The sequence below is a fragment of the Fistularia commersonii genome, chromosome 5, assembly GCF_037954325.1.
Source record: "Fistularia commersonii isolate RoL2024-O1a breed Wild chromosome 5, RoL_Fcom_v1.0, whole genome shotgun sequence".
Classification (NCBI taxonomy): domain Eukaryota; kingdom Metazoa; phylum Chordata; class Actinopteri; order Syngnathiformes; family Fistulariidae; genus Fistularia; species Fistularia commersonii.
The window spans coordinates 17,920,096-17,941,724 of NC_141288.1; the positions used below are offsets into that span (position 1 = coordinate 17,920,096).

General features: G+C 46.8%; 1 protein-coding gene and 1 long non-coding RNA gene across 6 annotated transcripts in view; one reads left to right on the top strand and one right to left on the bottom strand.

Annotated features, from left to right (window-relative positions):
• Positions 1–21,629, top strand: part of LOC147234244 (uncharacterized) — a 116,497-nt gene that overhangs the window by 54,181 nt on the left and 40,687 nt on the right. The gene's annotated exons all lie outside the window — the stretch shown is intronic.
• Positions 7,621–21,629, bottom strand: part of tfec (transcription factor EC) — a 47,005-nt gene continuing 32,996 nt past the window's right edge. The window contains exons 1-8 of one of the 5 annotated variants that reach the window (XM_086147091.1): positions 19,957–20,137; positions 15,629–15,883; positions 14,869–14,970; positions 12,826–12,946; positions 11,794–11,850; positions 11,591–11,666; positions 10,537–10,684; positions 7,621–8,932 (exon numbers count right to left, since the gene is read on the bottom strand). In XM_086147091.1, the coding sequence (XP_086003217.1) occupies positions 8,444–8,932; positions 10,537–10,684; positions 11,591–11,666; positions 11,794–11,850; positions 12,826–12,946; positions 14,869–14,970; positions 15,629–15,883; positions 19,957–20,013 (1,305 nt within the window). In that variant the 5' untranslated portion in view covers positions 20,014–20,137 and the 3' untranslated portion in view covers positions 7,621–8,443. Of the gene's footprint in view, positions 8,933–10,536; positions 10,685–11,590; positions 11,667–11,793; positions 11,851–12,825; positions 12,947–14,868; positions 14,971–15,628; positions 15,884–16,384; positions 16,516–19,956; positions 20,138–21,629 lie in introns of those variants that run through there. The other 4 variants (XM_086147092.1, XM_086147090.1, XM_086147089.1 and 1 more) reach the window with 4 other exon arrangements.

Consider the following 21,629-nt stretch of genomic DNA (forward strand, 5'->3'; position numbering starts at 1 on the left):
TGACAAATTCCATAATGCGGAAAATAAGGTATTTTGCTCTCTCTGGGTATTAAAAAGGCAAAGCAGCTAACAAAAAGGCATTACATTTGTAGGGATAAACACTTGTTTGAGAGTGTTTGTGTTTGTGCATGCATGCATGCATGTGTGTATGTGTGTGTGCATGTGTGTGTGTGTGTGTGTGTGTGTGCATCCCTGTCTAACTACACCTCCTCCCCGCTCTCATCTCTCCTTAATTACATTCTATTTGTTCCACTCGGGGCGGAGAGGGTCCTGTAAACTGTTCAGAGCTCGGCTCAGCTTTCCCCAGCTCAGTGACAAGGTGGCTAATCCCAACATAGCATTAGCTACGTGGCTGCTGACAGCCGCCGCGTTATTTACCCAGCGCAGCACAACAGATAAGCCCATTGAATTCGCAGCGGCTCATTCATTGTGGGGCGGCGCTGAGGGTGTGTGTCGCTGCCTAATCAGCAGGATGGATGCTGGAAGAATAAATAAGCCCGGAGAAGAGGGCTGGCTCGACTTGTTCAACTCCCTCCTCACTCACTCACTCTCTCACTCTCTCACTCAATCTCGAGTTCCTCTCCTCACACACTTTCTATCAAATCGAAGGAACGACAGCAGATGCGCTGCTAGAATTCACACCAACACTTTCAAATAACGTTTTGTAAAATTATTGTTGTTGTTGTTGATGTTATTATTATCATCATCATCATCATTTACTATTATCATTATTATTATTATTATTATTATTATTATTATTATTATTATATAATTGATTTTATTATTTCAATTATTATCATAATTATATTCTTGATATAATTGATATTGCGGACAGGGCTGGACGTCTGATATATTATTGATATTATTCCTCATTATTATTATTAACATCGGCTTCGACAACAACAATAATAATCAGCATGAAAAAAGTGATGTGATGTTTCTTATCGCTGTCTCGATTAGTCAATTTGAGCTATATGTGAGAATATATAAATTAAAATGATATCATGATGATTATCTTTCCGTGGCGAGGCGTTCAAGGGCTTCCTGTGCTTTTGTGAAATAATGATTGACATGAAATGTGTATATATTGTTTGTTTTAACACGAGATGATGATTTTTGTTAAAATAGCAATAGATACAATATTGTATGTACCGGGTTTTTCCTCGTCACAATATTTCATACAAAAGGCGGATAGGTGGAATTTCTTTATTTAGCTAATTTATCTGTATTGTGACTTTGAGATAAAGTCTGATGCACCTCTCAGATCTTCATTATGCATATTATTCTTCTGACGCTCCTTGAATTCCACCGAACACGTCCTCCGATTCTGTGTTTCTGTTAAAAGTATTTAATTCGCGGTATCTTCTTTTCTGACTTTGATTAAGCCCAACATATTAAGAGATGTAATTTAAATTATTTCCCTCAGCACTAATTGTCAAATTCATTTTAATTGAAAAAAAAAAAAAAAAAAAAAAAGGGGGAGAGAGAAGGGAAGCCGGAGCCAGACTGTGTGTGTGAGTGTGTGTGGGTGTGTGTTTGTGTGTGATGGAGCTGTTCGGAGCCGTGTCGTTAGCCACACGCCCACTCCTGACGACCCACTAATTAACACCCCATGTTAATCACTCTCAGCCCAGCCAATAACCGCTGACAGGCCATCACGCAGATCACTACATCTCGCCGCTGTAGCCAAGCCTATATTTCCCGCCTTCCTCTCCGTCGTGGCGTCGGAGGAGCGACTCCTCAGCGTGTGTTTTGACTCCTTCCGCCGTACGCGGGGGCTTCCACTGTTTTTCCAGAGCAGGAAGTGGGTATTTAGCACAACTGCGATTTCCGAGGCGATATAAATACCGGAACCGGTGACAGAAGAGACGCGGCGCTCGCTCTGCGCCCGCGGAATCGCTGCACTTTCCTCCGCTGCTCTTCATTTTTATTTATAGATTTAGTTTTGTTGCCACGTGTATCAGATCTAATCCATTAGCCCGGTCCTGTGTCACACACACACACGCCCGCTTTAAGTATATGTTGGCTAAATATCTACCCGGCGAGTCCGACGTCGTGGCTGAAATAATGATTTGGATACAAGTTAAGCTGATTTGCCTAAGCTACCGAGTAATTAACTGAACTTAATCATTTCATTTCAATTCATTTCCATTACTTGAATTACTTTTCCAGCGCTCTCCTGGCTTTCTGTGATGTCTGCTCGAAGCACGCCGGCGGTGAAAGAGCGGAGCGTCCGAACTCTGTTACAACACTGACCTCTAGTGTCACGTCGGCCGGCCGGCCCGCCACGTTTTTTTTGTAATGTGACATTTTAACGGGCTCGTCGGCGGTCCTATCGCAGGTAATGAATCCGCTTTGGACAAACCGCCCGGTTTTGAAGATTTAGCCCCCCGACGCCTGGAGCGGGGATTGCCCCGGATAGGGCAGAGGTAGATTAGGAGTCGGTGTAATGAGAGGCAAAGCATCTCTTTAGCCCACCCTTTGTTTTTGCCTCCGTCCACGGAGCCTTGGAGGAAGAGCAGAGATACCTTTTGGCCGGTGGCGGCCACGCGGGCATTGGCTTTATTTTTAATCATCCTCTTCTCCTCGACTCTCCTTCCTGCCAGCTTTTTCCCGTCTCCCTTTTCTCTCTCTCTCTCTCTCTCTCTCTTTTTCTCCCTATCTCCGTCCTCAGCCGGGAACGCCGACACTTATTCACGCCGACCGGCCTCACGTCCTCGACAGGGGATTGTCAGATCTCCCGGAATATGGGGGAAAACACAGCCACACTGGTGCGCGGCGCAAGGGTAATAGGCATAATAGGGTCAGGCCTGCATTTAATAAACAATTACCCATCTATAATAGATGAGTCCGGCTCCAAAGGCCCGGCGCCCGGGCCGGGTGCAGGAAAGAGAGAGAGGACGAATGAATAATGCAGACAAGATGCCCATCAGTGCACCCAAATGCAGGGGCCCACACGGCGCCAATTATCTTCCCCCCGCTAATGATCATCATGATGCGCTCCCCACGCAACCCCGCCGTCACCCCCTCGCTTCCCGTCGCACCTCCCTTCCCGCGCCTAAATCTCACTCCTCTGCAGACGTGGTGGGGAGAGGTGCAAAAGTGTTTGGAGAAAAAAAAAAAAAAAACGGTCGCTTGTTGTTTCCCTTCCTTTGCTCCCAAAAAAGAGGGAGTGGGATTTCGGCGGAGGGGGCGGAGGTGCCAGGGGGGCACCTTGGCCATCTTTTGAATTACAAATCAGTGAGGGACTTCTCCTCGCCAGCTTCCATTCAGACCAAGGTCACCCCAGATTACACAAGGTTAAAGTGTGTGTTTGAGTGCGGAGAGAATCGGGGAAGGGGAGGCGCTGGAGACGGGGGTCGATTAGCATACAAGTCTGACGGAGCGAGGGGATGAAAGGAACCTACGAGGTACAACGGGAAAGCCGACGGTTTCCGCTTCCGTCTGCGTCCGAGCGGCCGGCAGCCGGGATCAGGATGGAAGGGGGGGGTTTTGCGGGAGACCCCGACCCGACCCGCTCTGCCGTCGGGGTCCGGGAAGCTCTCGGGGACCGAGTCCCCCGCTAATAATCGGATCACGGCCGTGACCCTCCCAGGACACGGCGCCGCCGCCGGATATTCTATTAGTTTGGTCTCCGATGAAAAGAAGTTCGCGCTCGGCTACTTTTCCGTCCTCCAGATCACATTTGTTTTACTTTCATGTAGTTTTAAGAGTGACTAATCAAATTATTTAACTTTTTTTTTTTTTTTTTTTCCAGGAAGAGACTTCATTAACAATTGAACAGAGTGCAGCGCAACTTATGATTACTGTTAAATCTTCTGGTTTATAAAACTGTGTGCTGTGGGTATCTTCTAATCATATCTAATGTTCTTTATGCATGCAGGGACATTGTAAGCTATTAACATATGCGCAAAAAAAGCGAGCCCCATAATTGTTCCTTTTTACCATTTAATCCCAGCACTGGAAGATACAGCAGAGATCACATTAACATTTACATTTCTGAATCCCCCACCATCACCACCACCACCTCCACCTCCTTGATACAGCTTTCAGCCCCAGCATCTCATCTGCCTTTACGTAATATCAGGCCGTATTAATGCTGCATATAGAGCTCCACTGTCTGAGCTGTGTAGATTTACATTTTCCTAATGATGTGCTTTCATTTCTTCTGCTCCCCTCCCCCCGATCCACCACCACCACCACCACCACCACCACCCCGCCTGTCCTTCCCTTCACCTCCAGCCCACAACCCCGCTCTGATTTAAAACACATACAACTGCGCTGCTCTTTTACTGCGGAATAACACAAAGCATGGGGCCGAGACACCTTCGGTCGCCCCGGCCCCATCTGCTGCACATCTGGAAGTGGTGCGCCGCACCAATAATTGGAAGTCAATTTGTTTGAAGTTATGTATTTGGCATCTGGCGCGATTCATAAAAACTCTGGAAATCGCATTAATTTTATAGCATTTCAAGAAGGCCCCGGCCACTTTTTTTTTTTTTGTTGTTTTTTTTCATCTCTCTCTTGCGCGCCGTCGTTAATGCGCCCTGGGCCCCGCCGGTCCGGTGACGTGGGAGTTTGCGGAGCCCTAGGCAGGGTGTGGTCCTACATAAAAACAGCATGGAGGCCATGAGGTGAATTACTGCTACGCTACACTTACAAAGTTTCCAATTTTACCTAAAACTTGAACCCGATCGCTCCGAAATCGGGTGGGGGGGGGGGGGAGAAGTCGCGTTTCCGGCAGACGTCGTGATTGAGCGGCGGGATGGAGGGGTTGTTTGTCTCACGGCTGAAAATAGACACGACGCCGGGTGTTTGCGCCGCGCGCCGCCGAGCTGTCACGTCATTATTCCGACTCGAATTTCACCCTGTTTGTGCACAACCTTGGCACGGGCCCGATGTCGGCGAGGGCTTTCAGTCGCCTCCCCTCGCAAAAGGCGCGGCAACTCACGCGCACTCTTGATTAGCCGTGTTTGCGACCGGCTCCGAACTCACTCGGCCCCTCGGCGGACGGTGATTAAGAGTTAGCCGTGGCAGGTGAGACGGGTAAAAGTGTCGCGCCGGGCCGGCATCCGTACGGGTGACAGCTTCTCCCGCTCGGCGGGTGGCAGGAGGTGTGACAGCGTTGTTTTGGTGACAGAACAACGGCGCTGTGAGGCTCCTTGCATTGACCGCCTTGTCAGATTCATGCGGAGAAGAAAACCGGCGCACCGCGGGCCTAAACACGCGCCGCCGAGGCTCCGTTCCATCTGCGAATGTAGAATTCGCTCATTATTCTCACGGCTTAAAGCTAAAAAGCTGGGAAGAATCATCTCACTTTATTGGCTTTCTTGAATAATCCACCACAACCGTTCCCTGTTGTACTACAATCTTGCATTCGGGGGTTTCTTTTCTAAGTCACAAACGGCGCCGTGTGCGGCGGCTGCAAACGCGGCTCATTGCTGCCACCTGCTGACGGACGCCGGCCAGAGCCGCGGCCCCTCCTCGTCCAAAGAGTGAGGAGGTTCACTGAGGAAGACTAATTTTTTTTTTTTTTTTTTTTGCTTTCATGGAATGCAGAGGTCGGAAGAAAGACTCTGGACTCCGTCCCTTTACCTCAGCGGTCCGAAGCTTTTAGCGAAATCCGTTTCTAATCCGTCGAATCTGCCGCGCTTCCTCAATGACTCCAACGTGGACGTGTTATCGGACACCCGCGCTGTTTTCTCCATCCGCCTCACATGGCTTCCTGTGACTTTCCAAACTGCCGGCTGATGAGCTGTGATATTCCAAATAAAAAAGTCGCATGTACTGATGTCACCGTTGCCTCATCTGACCACATTTCCTTTTGAAGCCGGCGCATAACCGGCCTTGAACTTTGTCCACGATAGTCTTTGATATGGACAGAAATGAATTATAAAGTTAGAGAGCTTTGTCTCTGGGGTCCGAGTGTGTGCGGAAAAAGTTCACCGAATGTGCACTTTTTTTTTTTTTTTTTTTTTTTTAAATCCCACGCTGCGTCAATATTTTCATTAAGGTAAACGGTAACCGCGGCTTCGTGCGACGCCGGGCTTTTATCGAGGAGATCCGTGAAATGCATGGAAGACAATTATGGAGAGAGGTCATTGAAAATCAAACTCCTTTTGAAATTTAATTTCGGGCCCGCTAAATCTTCCTAGCTTTTCATCACCAAAATCCATATTTACCTTCCATAACTGCTTTGGCCGATTCCTCGTAAACATCCCCCGTTGCTTTGTAGTTTAAGCAGACGATCGATCGGCTCGCTCTTATTTGCAGCCGAGGAGATTTCACTGTGCAGAAACAGACACTAATAACACTCTGAAACATTAATATGAGGAGGATTTAATGGAAAATATCACAGGAGATACATGCAGGGTTGTTTGTTCTATTATTAATACATGTTTTTTTTTTTTTTTTTTCTTAATTATGCAACTCTGAGTGGGTGGTTTAAAAAGAAATGAATTTTGCTAAAATGTACAACTATAGAGGCAGGTGTGTCAAATATACAGCTGGAAAAACTTTCAAAAATCCTGCCCCTTGAAATGGAAACTTTCTTCGATTCCCTCGTAACGACTCCTAATTTCTCGGCGTTATTCGAGCGTTTCGAGAGTTTCCCCCCACCGGGTCTCTGCTGTCCCCCCCCCCCCCCTTCTATCTACCATTCACACCAAACAGCTGCTATAAAAACTTTTTCGACCGCTCTTGAGTTTCCCGGTGATCCTGCGTGTGCTTTTTGCCAAATGCACATAGCGGGTCGTATGCATCGCTGTCTGCAGCGGGTGCCAGATAGCGGACAAGGTGTGAGTAACATAGAGGAGACCTGGCAGCTGAGCGACCGCAAATAAATACTTAACAACACGGTAAAGGGCGGCGAGTGAAAGATGCGGTGGAAATGTAAACTTTGCAATCCGGCATGTTGTAATTAGATGTTGGCGTGTAAACAGGCGGTGCAGGCGGGCCGGGAATATTCTGATGTAGTTCGTGGCTGATCGCTGTCATGGGATGGCAAGCAACTGTTGTATCAGGTGTAAAGATTTAGGAAATATTATATTAATAAATAATTGGAACCGCTGGGCAAATAGTGTGACTGAAGGTTGTCATTACAAATGAGGTGCCGTCCGTCTGTTATTCGACAAATAATTGAAACGTTTAGCATCCGATTCATTACCTATAATGTTGATCTTGCACTCAGTCAATGTCATAGGGCGAGAGGTGGGGCTCAACCTGGACAGGCCTCCAGCCAATCAGAGGTGGGGTCACCCTCGACCGGCCTCTAGCCAATCAGAGGTGGGGTCACCCTCGACCGGCCTCTAGCCAATCAGAGGTGGGGTTCATCCTGGACAGGCTTCAGCCAATCAGAGGGCCTCATATAGAGACGCACAACCATTCACACATGGAAACATACTACCATTCAACTTATTTAGAGTCTTCAGAGAAGCTCCTGCATGTGTATGCATTTAAGGAGTTGGAATCCAACCAGGGACTTTCTTGGTGCGAGCTACCATGCCACCCAAAACATTCATTTTAATTACTAAATAAAACTCAGAATTGTTTTTTTTGTCTTTCATGTTTGCATGCGATGGGAAACCTAATATAACACCACAGAAAACAAAAGAGGTCGTGTATATCAAAAAAGGGGTTTATTATGTTTTCCCCACCCCCACTAACAATAAAAAAAAGGTAACATGTTAGATAATAATATATCTTTTTTATGAATACATGGATTAAAAATTACTTAAATACATAAACATTTATAAAACAAAAAAAAAAAAAAAAACACAGAAAAGAACCAGACAAGGCCATTGACATGTTAGGCATCACGGTGAGTACATGGACTTTGTGTTTCTTTAAGGCAAAACCTGGGTTTTTGAATAAGGCACATCACACATTCACATGCTGACCACAAAAACAAAAAAAAAACTTCCTTCTTTTGTATTTATGTTTTTTTTCTCTCTTGAAATGCAGTCTCTGAAGGCGTTCAGCAGTTATTTTGAATATGTTTCAGTGTACAGCTACCGCGGCGTTTACCACAACCAGCCAGCAGATGCGTTAATCGATACAACCGTTGCAGAGGCCGATAAACGTCTCCCTTTTTTTTTTTTTTTTTTTTTTCTCTAGTCAGTCTGTTTCTGCTCTGTGCGGGAGGCAGTGGCGCGTGTTTGCCGTTCGGCCGCTTTCCCCCTCCTCCCCTCTGACGTTTGAAGAACGCGGCGCCTTTGTGCCGAAATTCGATTCTTACGCCCGTCTGATGGACGAGAACGCAACACTTTTACACATAAAACGGCGTTTCCGGGGGCCGGAATTTTGCTCGCAAGTCGGGTCGACGATTTCGTTCGCGCGGTTTTTCAGGCGGTCCCTCTACGAACACGCGATACCCTTTTCCCACTGAGGATTACGAGCGCGTTGTTGCGTGGGAACAGCAGCGCGTTTCTGTGAAGGGAGTCCATTATAGCTCGTCGGCCTCCGCCGAGCTGAAGCTGCTCCGGCGGCTGCTGTCTTTGGACGCGGCTCCTGGCGAGCCGGCCGAGAGCAGCGGGTCGGTGCCGAACGGGGAGAGGGGGTCGTCCATCAGGATCTCGTCCAGTCGGTGCTCCTCCTTGAGCGTGGCGCTGAAGAAGTCTGTGAAGTGGGACAGCGGGTCGGAAAACGTGGTGCAGCCGTCGGCGCCCGCGATGTGATCCTGCGGGCCGCCGGCGGCGGGGATGGACGGCACGCCGGCCACCACGGCTATCCGCTGGAGGTAGTCGCCGTTGGGGTCCTCCTGGTAGAGCTGCGGCTGCTGGGGTTGAGGAGATGTTTGCTGCTGCTGCTGCTGCTGCTGCTGCTGCTGCTGTTGCTGCTGCTGCTGTTTGAGGAGGTGAGAGGAGAGCTCGGCTGTCCCCAACGCCGTCGCCATGTTTGGGAGGCCGTGCGCTCGCGCTTGGATCTCCAGTTCCTGCAGAAAACATGCAGAAATTCACGTTTTGTCAGATATTCCTTTTTACCCATTATAAATCAATCCACGCCGGCCCCCGGATTAGAATTTGCGTTTCATTCTGCAAACGCGTCCTCTTGTTTCAGCTGCGTTATCGGCGCGTCGGCGGTAAGCTTTTGTTTCCTTTCTAAATAATCCCGGTCATTCGCCGTGTTGCTCGGGCAATTAGCAACAAGATCTCCGAGATCTCCGGGGGCCGGATCTCCGAGATCTCCGGGGAGGGGGGCTCGCGCAACTATGCTAGCCGCATAGTTTGGGGTTTTAAGGGTCGCAAAGCTTTTACTCTGGAAATGAGCTTACGCCGTGGGGCCGTAAAGCTTGCGAGTTGGAAAGTGTGAGGCACCCGTGGATGATTTATACGACAGAGCAGCTCCAACGTTCTGCCTCATGGTGATGAAGATGGCTTCCTCGGCCAGGGGGCGGAGCCTCTTTGTAAGCGTTTGTTGTTCGTTACTCCGTTGAGTGTGTTGGCGAACGCTGCATGAGGATTAAACGCTAGAACTTGGGCGACAAATTAGGAAGCTGAGAGGATTCACTTCACCGCGGATAAATAAACTCAAAACAGTTGTTTTATGTCGGGGGGATTTACGAATCCGTCGAGCCAAAGCCCCGTTATTTGTGATAATGTACAGGATAATTGAAGTGCATCATGTTTCAGACAAACACTACTGCCAGGTCTGACGAAGTTAAATTCCCCCCTCCGTTTAGTATTTTTCATTTCTCTCTGTCTGCGGCAGGAGAGCAAGGCAACAGTTATTACGTATTCCTTCTCATCGAAGCAACAATTTGCGACACGCATTTTTTCTGCTTTCGGAATACGAGATGATTTTATTTTGGATTGTTGTCTTTTTTTTTTCCGCAGACCAGTCACGGCATATACACATATATATATATTAATATGACAAAATATATAACATTTACAACTGTTACGCTGCTGTGACATAAAAATAAAATAATAATAAAGTTAACTTATTTTCAGATAGTGAAACCCGACTTTTATCACTTTATCTTCTCGACGATGATCTTAACCAAATCAAATCTTTTTAGTTACAGTTAACAGTTAAGACAATTTATATTTCATTATATTTCATTGTATTTCTTATTCTTCCTCCTCTACTATTATCTATTACTGTTGTGTTTTTTCTTGAAACTCTGGCACAACAATTTCCTTCGGGATAAATAAAGTTGTTCTCATCTCATCTCTCTCAACCTGGATTCTTCATTGTGTCTCTTGCACAAACCAATGGAAAGCAACTGAACAACCATCGCGTGTTAGAAATAGGAAAAAAAACTCTAGTTCCCTTGGTTTCTCCACGCAGTCCAAAGACATGCAGGAGGTTCATCGGAGACCCTAAATCGTCCAGATCCGTCAGCGAGAGGGTGAATTGTCGTACGTCTCTATATGAACGCCGCCTCCCGCCCGATGACGGCCGGCAGTGCAGGATAAGCGGTGTAGATGATGCCAATCTATGAGCGTATCTTTATGTTTACTGCTTTAACTGTGTTTTGACCGTTTGGAAAACAAAAAAAAAAAAAAAACTTGTTCCGCTTCTCTTTTCCTTTACCTGGATCCTCAGCATCAGTCTCCTGTTGGCCTGCTCCAGTTTCTTCTGACGGCTCTCCAGCTCGCGAGCGTGCTGCTGCTCTTTCTGCAGCCACCGTATGTACTCCACCGAGGCTTTCAGGATGGTGCCTTTGTTCCAGCGCATGTCGCTGCAGAAAGGAGAAATGTAAAAGATAACCTTTTTACACAGAAGTTCCTGATGTTGGCAGAATATCCTCTCTAATGAAAAAAAAAGAGGGTTAACATAGAGGTTTTTTCCCCTTTTTACGATATGAATAAGAAATGATGATTTACATGGGGCAATTATTCATCCTTGGACATTACATGGGAACTGAATGGGAATTTTAATAGAATAATTAAGTAGCGATGTGAAAAGTCCATTCTGGTACTTCCTCGGTCTGTAAAATTAATCCCCAAGTAAAAATAGGTGAGGGGAAAATGAGCTAAGTTGGAAGACAGTGGGAGAAAATAGAGCGTCGGGCCGGAGGTGCAGGAGTGCAAGTCCTTCTACGGCAGATATAACTGCTTTTTTTCACCTTTTTTTTTCAAGGAAAGGTGGTTAAATTGTCCTTCTCCGCACACGTGAGTGGTCGGCCAGATCAGAGCTAATAATCTCTTTTATCCGACGTTAATGGCACAATGACAACGGTCGCCTTCCATTTAAATTCGAAGCAAAAGTTCAATTGCACGAGATCGTCCGGCGGATTTCAATCGGGCTCCGTATTCCGCCGGCGTGCGCCAGTCGCGCGTCGGACTCTGAATGGAAATGGCGCGGCCTACCGTTTCCGCTTTTGACCCTTCTCCTCGTCGTTCGAGCTTCGAGCCGAACCGCCGAGACCCGAAGAGAGGGCGCGCTGCTCTTGCGGAAAAAGGACGACAATGGAAGTTCAAGTGCACTCTCGCGGTGTGACTGAAATATGCCCGAGAGCTCATTCGAATTCACCGAAAGACGTTCGGCGTCTCTGTGCCGGGAATTTAATTTAGTCGCTGCCAAGTTCTCGCGTTTGTCGCGAAAAAGTAAAAGCGAACAACCGCGTTCGGACCCGGTCACTTACGGGTCGTTGGACTTTGGAATTAGCGTCCCCAGCTCCTTAATTCTGTAGTTGATGTTGTATCTTCGCCTTCTTTCGACTGAAAAAGCAGGACAAGAAGAGCGGGACAGGATTATAGCGCTTCCAGCTACTGCCCCGAAAGATAGGCGTAACGTCGGCTCCCCGTCATAAACCGCGGAAGATAAAAGACGGTCGCGGACACTTACTTAAATTATGGTTGTCTTTTTTCTGTCTCTCTTTGGCCATCACCCTTGTGTCGTGTTCTGTCGGAAAATAAATCACAGCCGCGCACGCGTTAATTTAGAAGCTGAAAAGACGACCGAAACAAAGCGACACAAGATATCCAGTCAAGAGACGCACAATCGGCGTTTTGAGGGAGTTCAGGGCCGGGGTCAGCCAGAATGCGGATCTCCCGTGCATTAGTCTACGCCGTAGACACAAGCTTGACCTCTCTGCGCACACAAACTGAAAGAACCCAGTTTGTGCCCTCCAGCATGTCTGCAGCTCATTGTGAGAAGAGAAGGAAACGGTGACTTCTTTTTAAATGACTTACTCCGTAATTAAGACAGTTTAGCAAATTCCCTAATCTGTCTTGGGTAGGGACACATGCCACTGCATCCATATTTGTATTCGCATTCTTCCAAATTACATAATTGGGGGACTTGAGATTGGATTTCCCAATTTGTCTCTGTTGATTCAATCAAGACAATTTAAAGTCTGTGTAACAGCCCATTGTCCTCTCCGCCCACACTCAAATGAAACAGATGGCAATTTACTTATTTGCCTGTTGAAAATGAAGGGTTCTTCAGGCATCCTTTCTATTTCCTAAATCAATTAGGTTCTCCGCTTGATGCATGACATTAATAAGAATTCTCTTAAAGGGCCTGCAGGGACCAACGGTTAACACGTTTCCGAGGCAAATGAACAGAACTGCATAATGAATCGGGCATTATTTGTCGAACACTGGACAAAAAAAAACGATGCCCAAAATTGCCCGTTTGCCTAATTTGGCCATTTCTAGCATACAGAGGCTCGGAGGGTTTTAAAATAGCACCGCGTCGGAGTGATTCGGTCGCTTCGAAAGCATACACACACACCTCATGGCCTGCTACACGTCGAGGCCCCCCCCCCCCCCCCCACATGTATGATTTTTAATTGTAGAATTCTGTGTGATTCTATCTTGTCTTGCATCATTACTTGGTTAGTTGTTTGATCAATGCTATGGTATGGGTTCATACCTGTGTATTCCCTTTTTACTGTGAGCTTTGTGGGGTTAGATGTGGGACTCATTCCACCATTAGGGGCGGTCATACCTTGTTCACCCCCATACACGTCCAGCATGCTGCTACTGAGCGACACCTAGGAAGGAGAGAGGAGAATGCGGTGGTCACTCTTTGTAAACGTCCAAGCGGGGATTTTGCAACCGACCCCGGAAATGGCTCCGCCTCATCTAACACTTGGCTTGTTTTCCCAGAACCGAACATCGCCCGGGCCCGTGATATCTATTTTTCATAGAACTCCCGCACCGGTTTTTCTTGTCTCGCTGTTTTGACAAAGGTGAAATTGTCCCGTTGCGGAGATGGGGTTCGGACGCGTGACCGATTTCAACTCTGTGACGCTCCGAAAGCTCCGAAACGGAGAGCGTGCGAGTGCGACGCGCTCGCTAGCATGTATGCAAACAACTCCAGGCCAAAAGTTGACGGAAGACGCGGCTTTTTGCCCCTTGTTTTCACGACGCCGCGGACCGAGGCTAGCTGCGACGATGCAGCGCTCGGAGGCTCGCAGAGAGGCAGAGCGGCTCTCCCATCTTCTGGGCTTCGGACCCCCCAGCATGGATTTCTAGTATTTACATGTCTCTTACAGGAGCGTACAATAACTTCAGTGAAAGCTGAAACCACTGTATGTCAGTAGTCGGTAGCCGTCCCGGCGGCTTTACTCCATCTGACACTGACCCCCGACCCCGGCGTGCTGATTTCTGAAGCCTGGTTAAACCAGACATGGTGCCTTGATTTGCGAGCGGCACTATTTTCAAAATTCCTCCACTTGAAAGTGGTCTGAACACAGAGATGTGCTCTGTGTTGAAAATAGAATCCCATTAGATGAAAAGGCTAGCTAGGTCAACTGCTTGAACAGAGGCAAAACTGTTTTCCTATGGGTCTCTTTTTGTCTGGGAAAGCATGCATCACTTCTGTGATAATGACGCCTTTTCATGGGCCGGGGAGAAGTCGAGATTAGCGTGCTGACACACATGTGTGTCTAATTCGGATTTGTGTATTTATGGGAGAATGCTACGGATAGCCGCCATAGATTCCGAGATGCGCGCAACCAATTTTATTGACGATTTGTGTGTAAAATCCGACTGCGACTGGGCCGAGGAGTGCGATAAGCATGCGTGCCGAGTCCGGAGATGGGAAGGAAAAAAAAAGAAGTGGAGGGGGAAGCAAAACAGAAGGCAGACAAATCTGATATCTGCGATCGGTCGGCTTTTGCATGTGCGGTTTCCTTTTATTATCTCCCAAAGTTGGAGGAAGAGGGGACACAAAGTGCTTATCAAAATGAAAGATGGCAACAATTCCTCCAGTGCTCCCATTGTAATCACTTCGATCCTTCAAGCCTGGATGTGTTGACACAGTGAAACAGCGTGATGCATCGGAGTGTATGACTAATTAGGAGGAATTCATCCATTTAAGCATGGTATCATTTCTGAACATGCCCATTTGCCCAATCCGATGGCTCAATAATCCCCCCCCCCCCACAACCAAATCTCTCGCTCGTCCGTCATGCTTCTGGCCCCCATTTGAAACGTTGTCTTTTTTTACCCCTCTTCCCCGTGCATTATCTTTTCCTCCCCCTCTCATTCCTTCCATGTCACAGTCTTTTCCGGGGTTTCATCGGGTGCCACCTTATCTGCATGATCCTGTACTTGTCAGCCCGACTCTCAAGGGACGTACGCACGTATTTTACAAAGCGAAACAAAATATGTTGTAAGCCTTCGTGACCTTTAGCTGTTTTCTAGGATCAAACTGAAGTGACAGACCACGCAAGCCGTCGCCCAAAGAGGCGACTGGAAGAACCCTCTTACTTTCTGGTCTGCATTCAGCACGAAAAAGAGAGAAGTGTAACTAAAGACGCCGACCCACAAAGAACACAAATTGTCCGATTGACGGGAAATGCTGAAACCACGAGTACAGAAGATGTTGAGCACATAGACAGTGGAGCAAAATGGGCAGTTAGTAGTCGTGGTTGTTGTGGTAGCCATAGTTAAGGTGATTTATACTTACATTGTTTTGCATTATGATGTTAGGTTCCATACAGTCCAAGCCTCCATCTTTGAAGCCAGACTCAAGACTAATTAGGTCATCAATAACTTCATCCATTGGAAACTAAAAGAAAACAGTAATTTCAGTGTACTCATGGACGGCCTCCCAATACCGTCCAATGATCATTCAGAGACAAAATAGACAAGTACAAGGGGAGGAATTGCCCGCAGACTAATTCAATAACAGATAAGTTTGAAGTTGCTCAGCAGAGTTTGTGGGGGGAAAAAAAAAGAACATGCAATCTGTTATCAAACTAGTTTCCTCCCTTGAAAGGGTTCTCTCATCAGAGACTGGATGTCTGAAGTTATTGATGAGCACATCAGAAGCAGGGGGAGATCAATAATGGCATCACTTTGTTTAGATGATTAGCTGGAACCACGCTGAATTATTCAGATCGCAACCCGATTCCGGATCACGGCTGCGGGTTGGAATTCGTCAGCCGTCGAATTTTCGCAAGTTACAGGTTTAGCGAGTGTCCAAACAAAGTGTCGGCCATGCTTTATCTCTCCAAATGTCAAAGGACCACATCGGTTTCGAGAGGAAAGGAAATATTGCACTTGTCTGGAAAGTATTAGCGGGAACTTGTGCAGGAATATTGCGAAATCTACGAAGATTATGACCCGGCGTGGAACTTTTAGTAAGCGGATTGCAATTTCAGTACTGATACCGCCCGATTTCAGCGTGCGAAACGCGCCCGTTCTACCCCGAGACGTCCACTCACCTCGCTGTCGTGATTGGCCATCGTGAGCAGAGTGACGGGGCTGTTGGGGTTGCTGGCGTCGTTGACGGCGGGCATGTGTCCGTTTCTCATGATCGGCACGGTGGTGAGGGGCTGGCCGGGCCCGTGGGGATGCGGCACGGTGTGGCCCTGACCGGCCGAAGAGGCCAGCTTCGAGCCCAGAGTCAGGTACTGCTTGACCTGCTGGTTCTGGGTCTGATGGAGGTGGAACTTAGAGTTCTCCAATTGGTTCTGTACCTACGGCGAAAAGCAAGAGATACCTCTGTGACTCCCGTTTAAAGAGAGAGGCGGGAGTTCAAGCGCGGATTGTCACGTCGCTTCGGCGGCGGCGGCGGCGTCTAAGCACGTGTGCAAACTAGATGTTGGCTGTGCGGTGAGTCAACAACAAGGAGGCAGTCAAAGCTAAGTAATAAAATCCCGTCACCGCTCGCGGAAAAAGCCGTTCCTTTTTCAGAGAAATTTGTAACGTTAGCGCACCCATGTCTCACATTCACTCTGCTTTTGGTATAAATGTCAGATAGCAAAAGCCGTCACGAAGAACAACATTAAACCAAAAAAAAAAAAAAAAAAAAAAAGAGAAAAACAAATGAAAATTAAGTTTTACCGTACTCTCTTTTAAAGCAGAGATAGTACAAATTCAGTCACCTGTCTGCAGTCGAGGTGTCAGATACCAAAGTCAAACACGCATCTTTACCAAGTCGGACAGAATTCTGTGTTGAAATTCCATTTTTTTCTTACATTTGAAGCTCTGGTAGCGTCCCGCATTGTGTAGTAACTGCAGTCAGATAAGTGTGGCATTCTCACACAAGCGGATAATCTTCAGATTGTTTTGTTTTCTTGAAGCAGCCGGGCAACTCGAGGGATCCAGATCTACCGCTGCAATCCGAGATGATCAGCTGGCTCCTTAGTGACTCGTCTGTCCCTTCCAATCCCCTCCCAAAGTCTTATAAAGGGCACTAAGTGGACTAATTAGGCCCAAACCTGGGGGTAAAGCTTTATGTTGCCAAGAATGACAATCACTTCAAACACTGGACTGTCAGGTCACCCACAGTTTGATCACTGCAGGGTATCTGCCTTTAGCGTCTATCACTAATTCAACGGGGCCGCCCATTTCTGCCTCGCCGGCCAATCAGTGATCTTCCCTAAGGTCCTCTTCTGCCTCCTCCAGGGGTTGTGGCGGCACAATTGACCCTTGTTCCCCACTAGGGGTTTTAAATAACTCCACTAATGCCATTTTTAACCATGCTTTTTCATTCATTCACTGCTTTCAGCTTGGACCGTTCAGTATTATCAGCTTCACAAACAATAATGGCAATAAAGCTATTTCGAGCGCCTCACTACTGTAAGATATGGGCTATTTTCAGAGGGAATATTTTAACTAAAACACGTAATTGACTTACTGGTCCAAAGCTCACAAAGAACTCACTGTTGAAACGTACTCTATTAGTTTATGACCTGTTAAGTATTTTGGGAGTATTTTAAACGTGTATTGGAGCCAATGGTTTTATGTCGGTCCTGTCAGTGTGTTCAACTTGTTGGGTTTTTTTTTTTCTTCCTCCATAAAAGGATTCTATTCACTGATCAGAAAACATGGTGTATGGACTTGTCTGAACTCCTTTATCACTTAATGGATAAGCTTTCCTTGATAGACCTCGGCAAATCAATTGGAAGTAGAAGACACTCTTGCAAGACACAAAGTCATAGCAGAGCCAGTGGAGTGTGCACTGTTACATGACCTAATATGTTTTAGTGGCGAGGAGCTAATTTGATATTAAAGATGAATTTAATTCCGTAATCGAATTAATTGCCCTCGGATTCACGGTGTCACATTTAGATCAAAACTAATGAAGGCGTCTTGTGTTAGCGGCCCGCGCGGCTACGCGAGCGCCGCTAAAAGCTAAGAGACGAGAACGTTGTCGAGGTGCGCGTCGGTGCGCGGGGGGATTCGGGCGGCTCTGCGGTTTCGAGTCGCATCAGGATGGGTTTTACGGCTATCCGGGGCCCACTGGCCGAGTTCGGATGATTTCCGTCGGGGTTTTCTCCGGGCTCTTCCGTTTTCCACTCAATCGGGGATGTCACGGAAAGAATAGACCCGAATGACTGAGACATCGGTCGATGTAGCGGGAGGTGGTCGCGAGCGCCTCACACGACTGCACGTTGCTCCGTCGGCGGCCGAATGAATCGAAAATAGGCGTGAATTTCATGGCGATCCGCAGGACGTCGACCGACCCGGTTGCGTTTATCGCTCGACGCCGTGACCTCCGAGATTGCGGACACGTATCGATCATAACAAACATAGCCGAAGCTGAAACGGCGGTTCTCGGATTTGTCCGTTTACAATGCAGTATTGAGTTTGTTTTTTTTTTTTTTGCGATGCGTCACAGACGGAATTGCTGAAATTGATTTCCTATACGGCTCAAAAAGTCGGCCTATTATGTTTTGAGACAACTAGCGGCAGTGAAAGCCTCATCTCGCACAACACCGTTAAAAAAAGGGAATGGTTATTGTGGCAACTTTGGACTCAGCATTAAATTCCCTCATCGACTGAAGCTGCCCTTGTTTGCCCGGCATCCACCTAACTATGAACCGTCCCGTCACAATACCGGGCTTGTCAGTCGCCACTGAGAGCCACTTCTCTTACTTCTCCAAGCCAAACAAGATGCCAGTTGTTAGCCAATCTATATATTTCTTTTTTTCCACCACGGACAGCAAGAGGCATGCCAGGACCGCGACACACCACATCTGCTTTGTGTGACAGCAGACTGTCCTGGTTTCACTTTGGCTTTCTCACTACTGTAAATGCCGGAGACACGCTTGTTATCCACTTAAAGGAATCTGATTAGATTTGAGAGGTAATGTTGCTTCAGTAACCATGGCTGTGCTCGACAATGGCGGGCTTGTGCATGTGTTAAGAGGACATGCTGGAAATTATCAATGCCTCCATACACATGGAACAGGAATGAGATAAGAATCAAATCAATCAAGTCTCAAGTTTGTTTTTGTTTTTTTTTTTTGTTTTTTTTTTCGTTTCTTTTTTTTTTTTTTTTTTAACCTCTTCTTAACTTTCAGACAATTCAGGTTCTTCTTGGCGGCACCTGCTACAACCATCCAAGCAGTGTTTCACTGATATACCTTCATAAAGAAAAATTTAAACGCGCATAGTTCCGTGAGAAGCATTTTGGAGTAATACTATTTTATTTTGATTTTTTTTTTTTTTTTTTTTTTTTTTTTTCCTCCACTTCCTGCAGTAGTCGAAGCTGGTCATTTTGAATGTCATTAGGGATCAGCTGCATTTCTCTAATTGTATTATCTCAATTTGAGACATTTAAATGACTTAATTTGGGAGTCAGAACCAGACACCACCCAATCCACAAACAGGCCTCCTTTTCTCAGTTTAACTCTCCTAACTCTTACACCAACATTATTGGAATAATTTTCAGTGATCTCAACCACAAATAACTGCAAAAGGTAAATCAAAATTCTGTAAACCTTCCATGAGGCCCCGTGCCGTCCCGTGAAATCATATCACACTTGTTTTTCCAGCGGTTATAGAGGATGATATCCGATCCCTGCCAGCATCTACAATTAAACACTATTATAGCAATTAAGCAACAGGCACCGATGCCCGGCATCTCGAGATTTTCGCTCGATCCATCCAAAGCACGATCCCCGCTGTGATATGCATTCGATAGCGGTGCAGTTTACCTCAGAGTTACAAGGTGTGCGCCTTTGGTCCCTCTGACATGTTGCTATCACAACAGCAGCGTAGTGGAAACAACTCCGAGAGGTTTCTCTAAATGGAAACTCTTGCCTAACTCGGTTTCAATCTTGCCCAAGTTCTCCTTTCACTTCAGAAAAATCCAATCAACGTGCTTATGAAACACCGGGTGTTGGTGACACGGGGGGGGGGGGGGTTGTACGATTTGTGGAGGAAACCTCGCAGGTTAGGATTCATTCTTTCAATAACGTCTCATTTTAACTTGTTTTTTTGCAAAACAGCGGTCATGTTTAGTTGAGTTTACATGAAGAGGGAAAGCGAAGCGGTCACGGTTTTGCTGGACCTGCTTAGCAGCATGCAGCCGTAGCCACGGAGAATTAAACGTGAAATGCGAGGGGGGAAATAAGGCACAGCAGACTGATCGCTAAGTTTGCATTTCATATTTGCTATTCCCTTATCCTGATTACAAGTTTATGCCATTCATAAAACCCCGGCTACCTCTTGCACGCAAACGCAGACAAATGCACATGATCTGGCTTGGTCTCTTCCCCCCCCGACCTCCGGCTTGGAGTTGAGTTTCTTCCCCCCCTACCTGCAGAAGCTGGATCTCTGTCAGGGTGATCACTTTGACCACACAACATCGACTCATGGCTCCCGGAGTGGCGGCGTCTCCTATCGCAGGAGGTGCAAAAATTCTCACAGAATAACAAGATCTGTCACGGCCACGGCTCCGTCTCTCACTGTTGCAGCCAGAGACAGGGGGCCAGAGAGAAAAAAAAGGAAGAAGACGGGTCTTGCAGCCTCCTTCCTGAGCTTTGCAGAAATATCAGAAAGAAAAGGAAGGGATGACACATCAGCTTATTTGGGAGACGAACAGGCCAGTTCCTGTGTGTGTGTTTGTTCGGAGAAAGGCCTGACAGCGGCAGAAAAATAGATGGCAGTTAAGGTGTTGGTGCTATCCGCGTGTGTGTGCGTGCAAACGCGCGCGCGCGCGCGTGTGTGTGTGTGGTTGTAGTAGTAATAATAAGCTGACAGAATTTGTGTTCCTGCATGTGGATCGCCACACTTTCCTTCCTGCAGAACATCCAGCACAAGCTCAGCACATTCTCCCAGGTTATCTTCATGATACCCACTTCCCTTTGAGGCCTTTTAGACATCAAACTGCCTCTCTCTCCCACTCCCTCTCTCACACACACACACACACACACACGCGTGCGCACGTTTTTATCATGTCCCCAGCCATTGCGGGCCCCATCGAAGGTCATCCCAGGACTTCCCACAATGCCTCTCACAGATTTCTTGTGCCAAGCAGGACTAAAAGGGTCACTCAGACTGCCTCGTCTCCCTGCAGTCTGTCTTTTATATAATAAGAGCCTGTTAGCTCATCGGAAGTCAAGATCTCATTGCCTGGAGTAAAGCGGAGTCAAACCTGGTCAGGTCAATCGACTGAGACATCCGGAACCGTACAAAGGATCTTCTACGTCCGTTTCTCAGATTTTGCAAGGCTTACATATCCATCCTTGTGTCCGTTTTCGCAGTCTATCCTTTTAGTAACGTCCGCAAACTAAGTACTGCTTTTGGTTGACAGAATTTTCAAAAATAATCAAAACGGGATTGCGGAAAATCCCAAATTTTCTCGGCGCGCGAGAATCGACAATGTACTTTTGCCCGGGTTTTGAGAGGAAGAGGGGAGCCCCGCCGTGTGTGTCGCCCGTCTGAAAACGATGCAAATCCCTAGATTTTAATTGTTTATCCAAGGGTATTTTCTACCATGCAAGGAAAAACCAGTAGCCCCATGCGCGCAAGCACTAAATATAGTAAATAAGGAAATGTTCAAAGTTTTAATTTTGGACACTGGCCTGAAGTATGTCCATGCCAAATTCCTGACTTTAAGCCAATTAGAACAAATGTTTCATTTTTCCATTCAATAGAATTTTTATTTTTTTGTTGAATAATTGGTTAAAGAAATGACATCCATTGATGTGAAACCTCATCCAGCCAGACTCTTCGTTTATAAACCATTTATAAAACTCCAGTTGTCATTTTTTTCCATTGATTTTTTGTTTTTGTTTTTGTTTTTTTTAAAGCGAATCACGTCAAACCGGATTCCCCTCACCGACACCTGAAGTAAATATCCAACATGTCCGCCGGAGTCTAGAAGCCTTGAACGATCACTGCTGAAAGTGATTGAAGGAGGTATATATTTTGATGCACTTTAATAAAGTAATCGGCACTAAATTTGATAAAACAAATCTAATCACAATG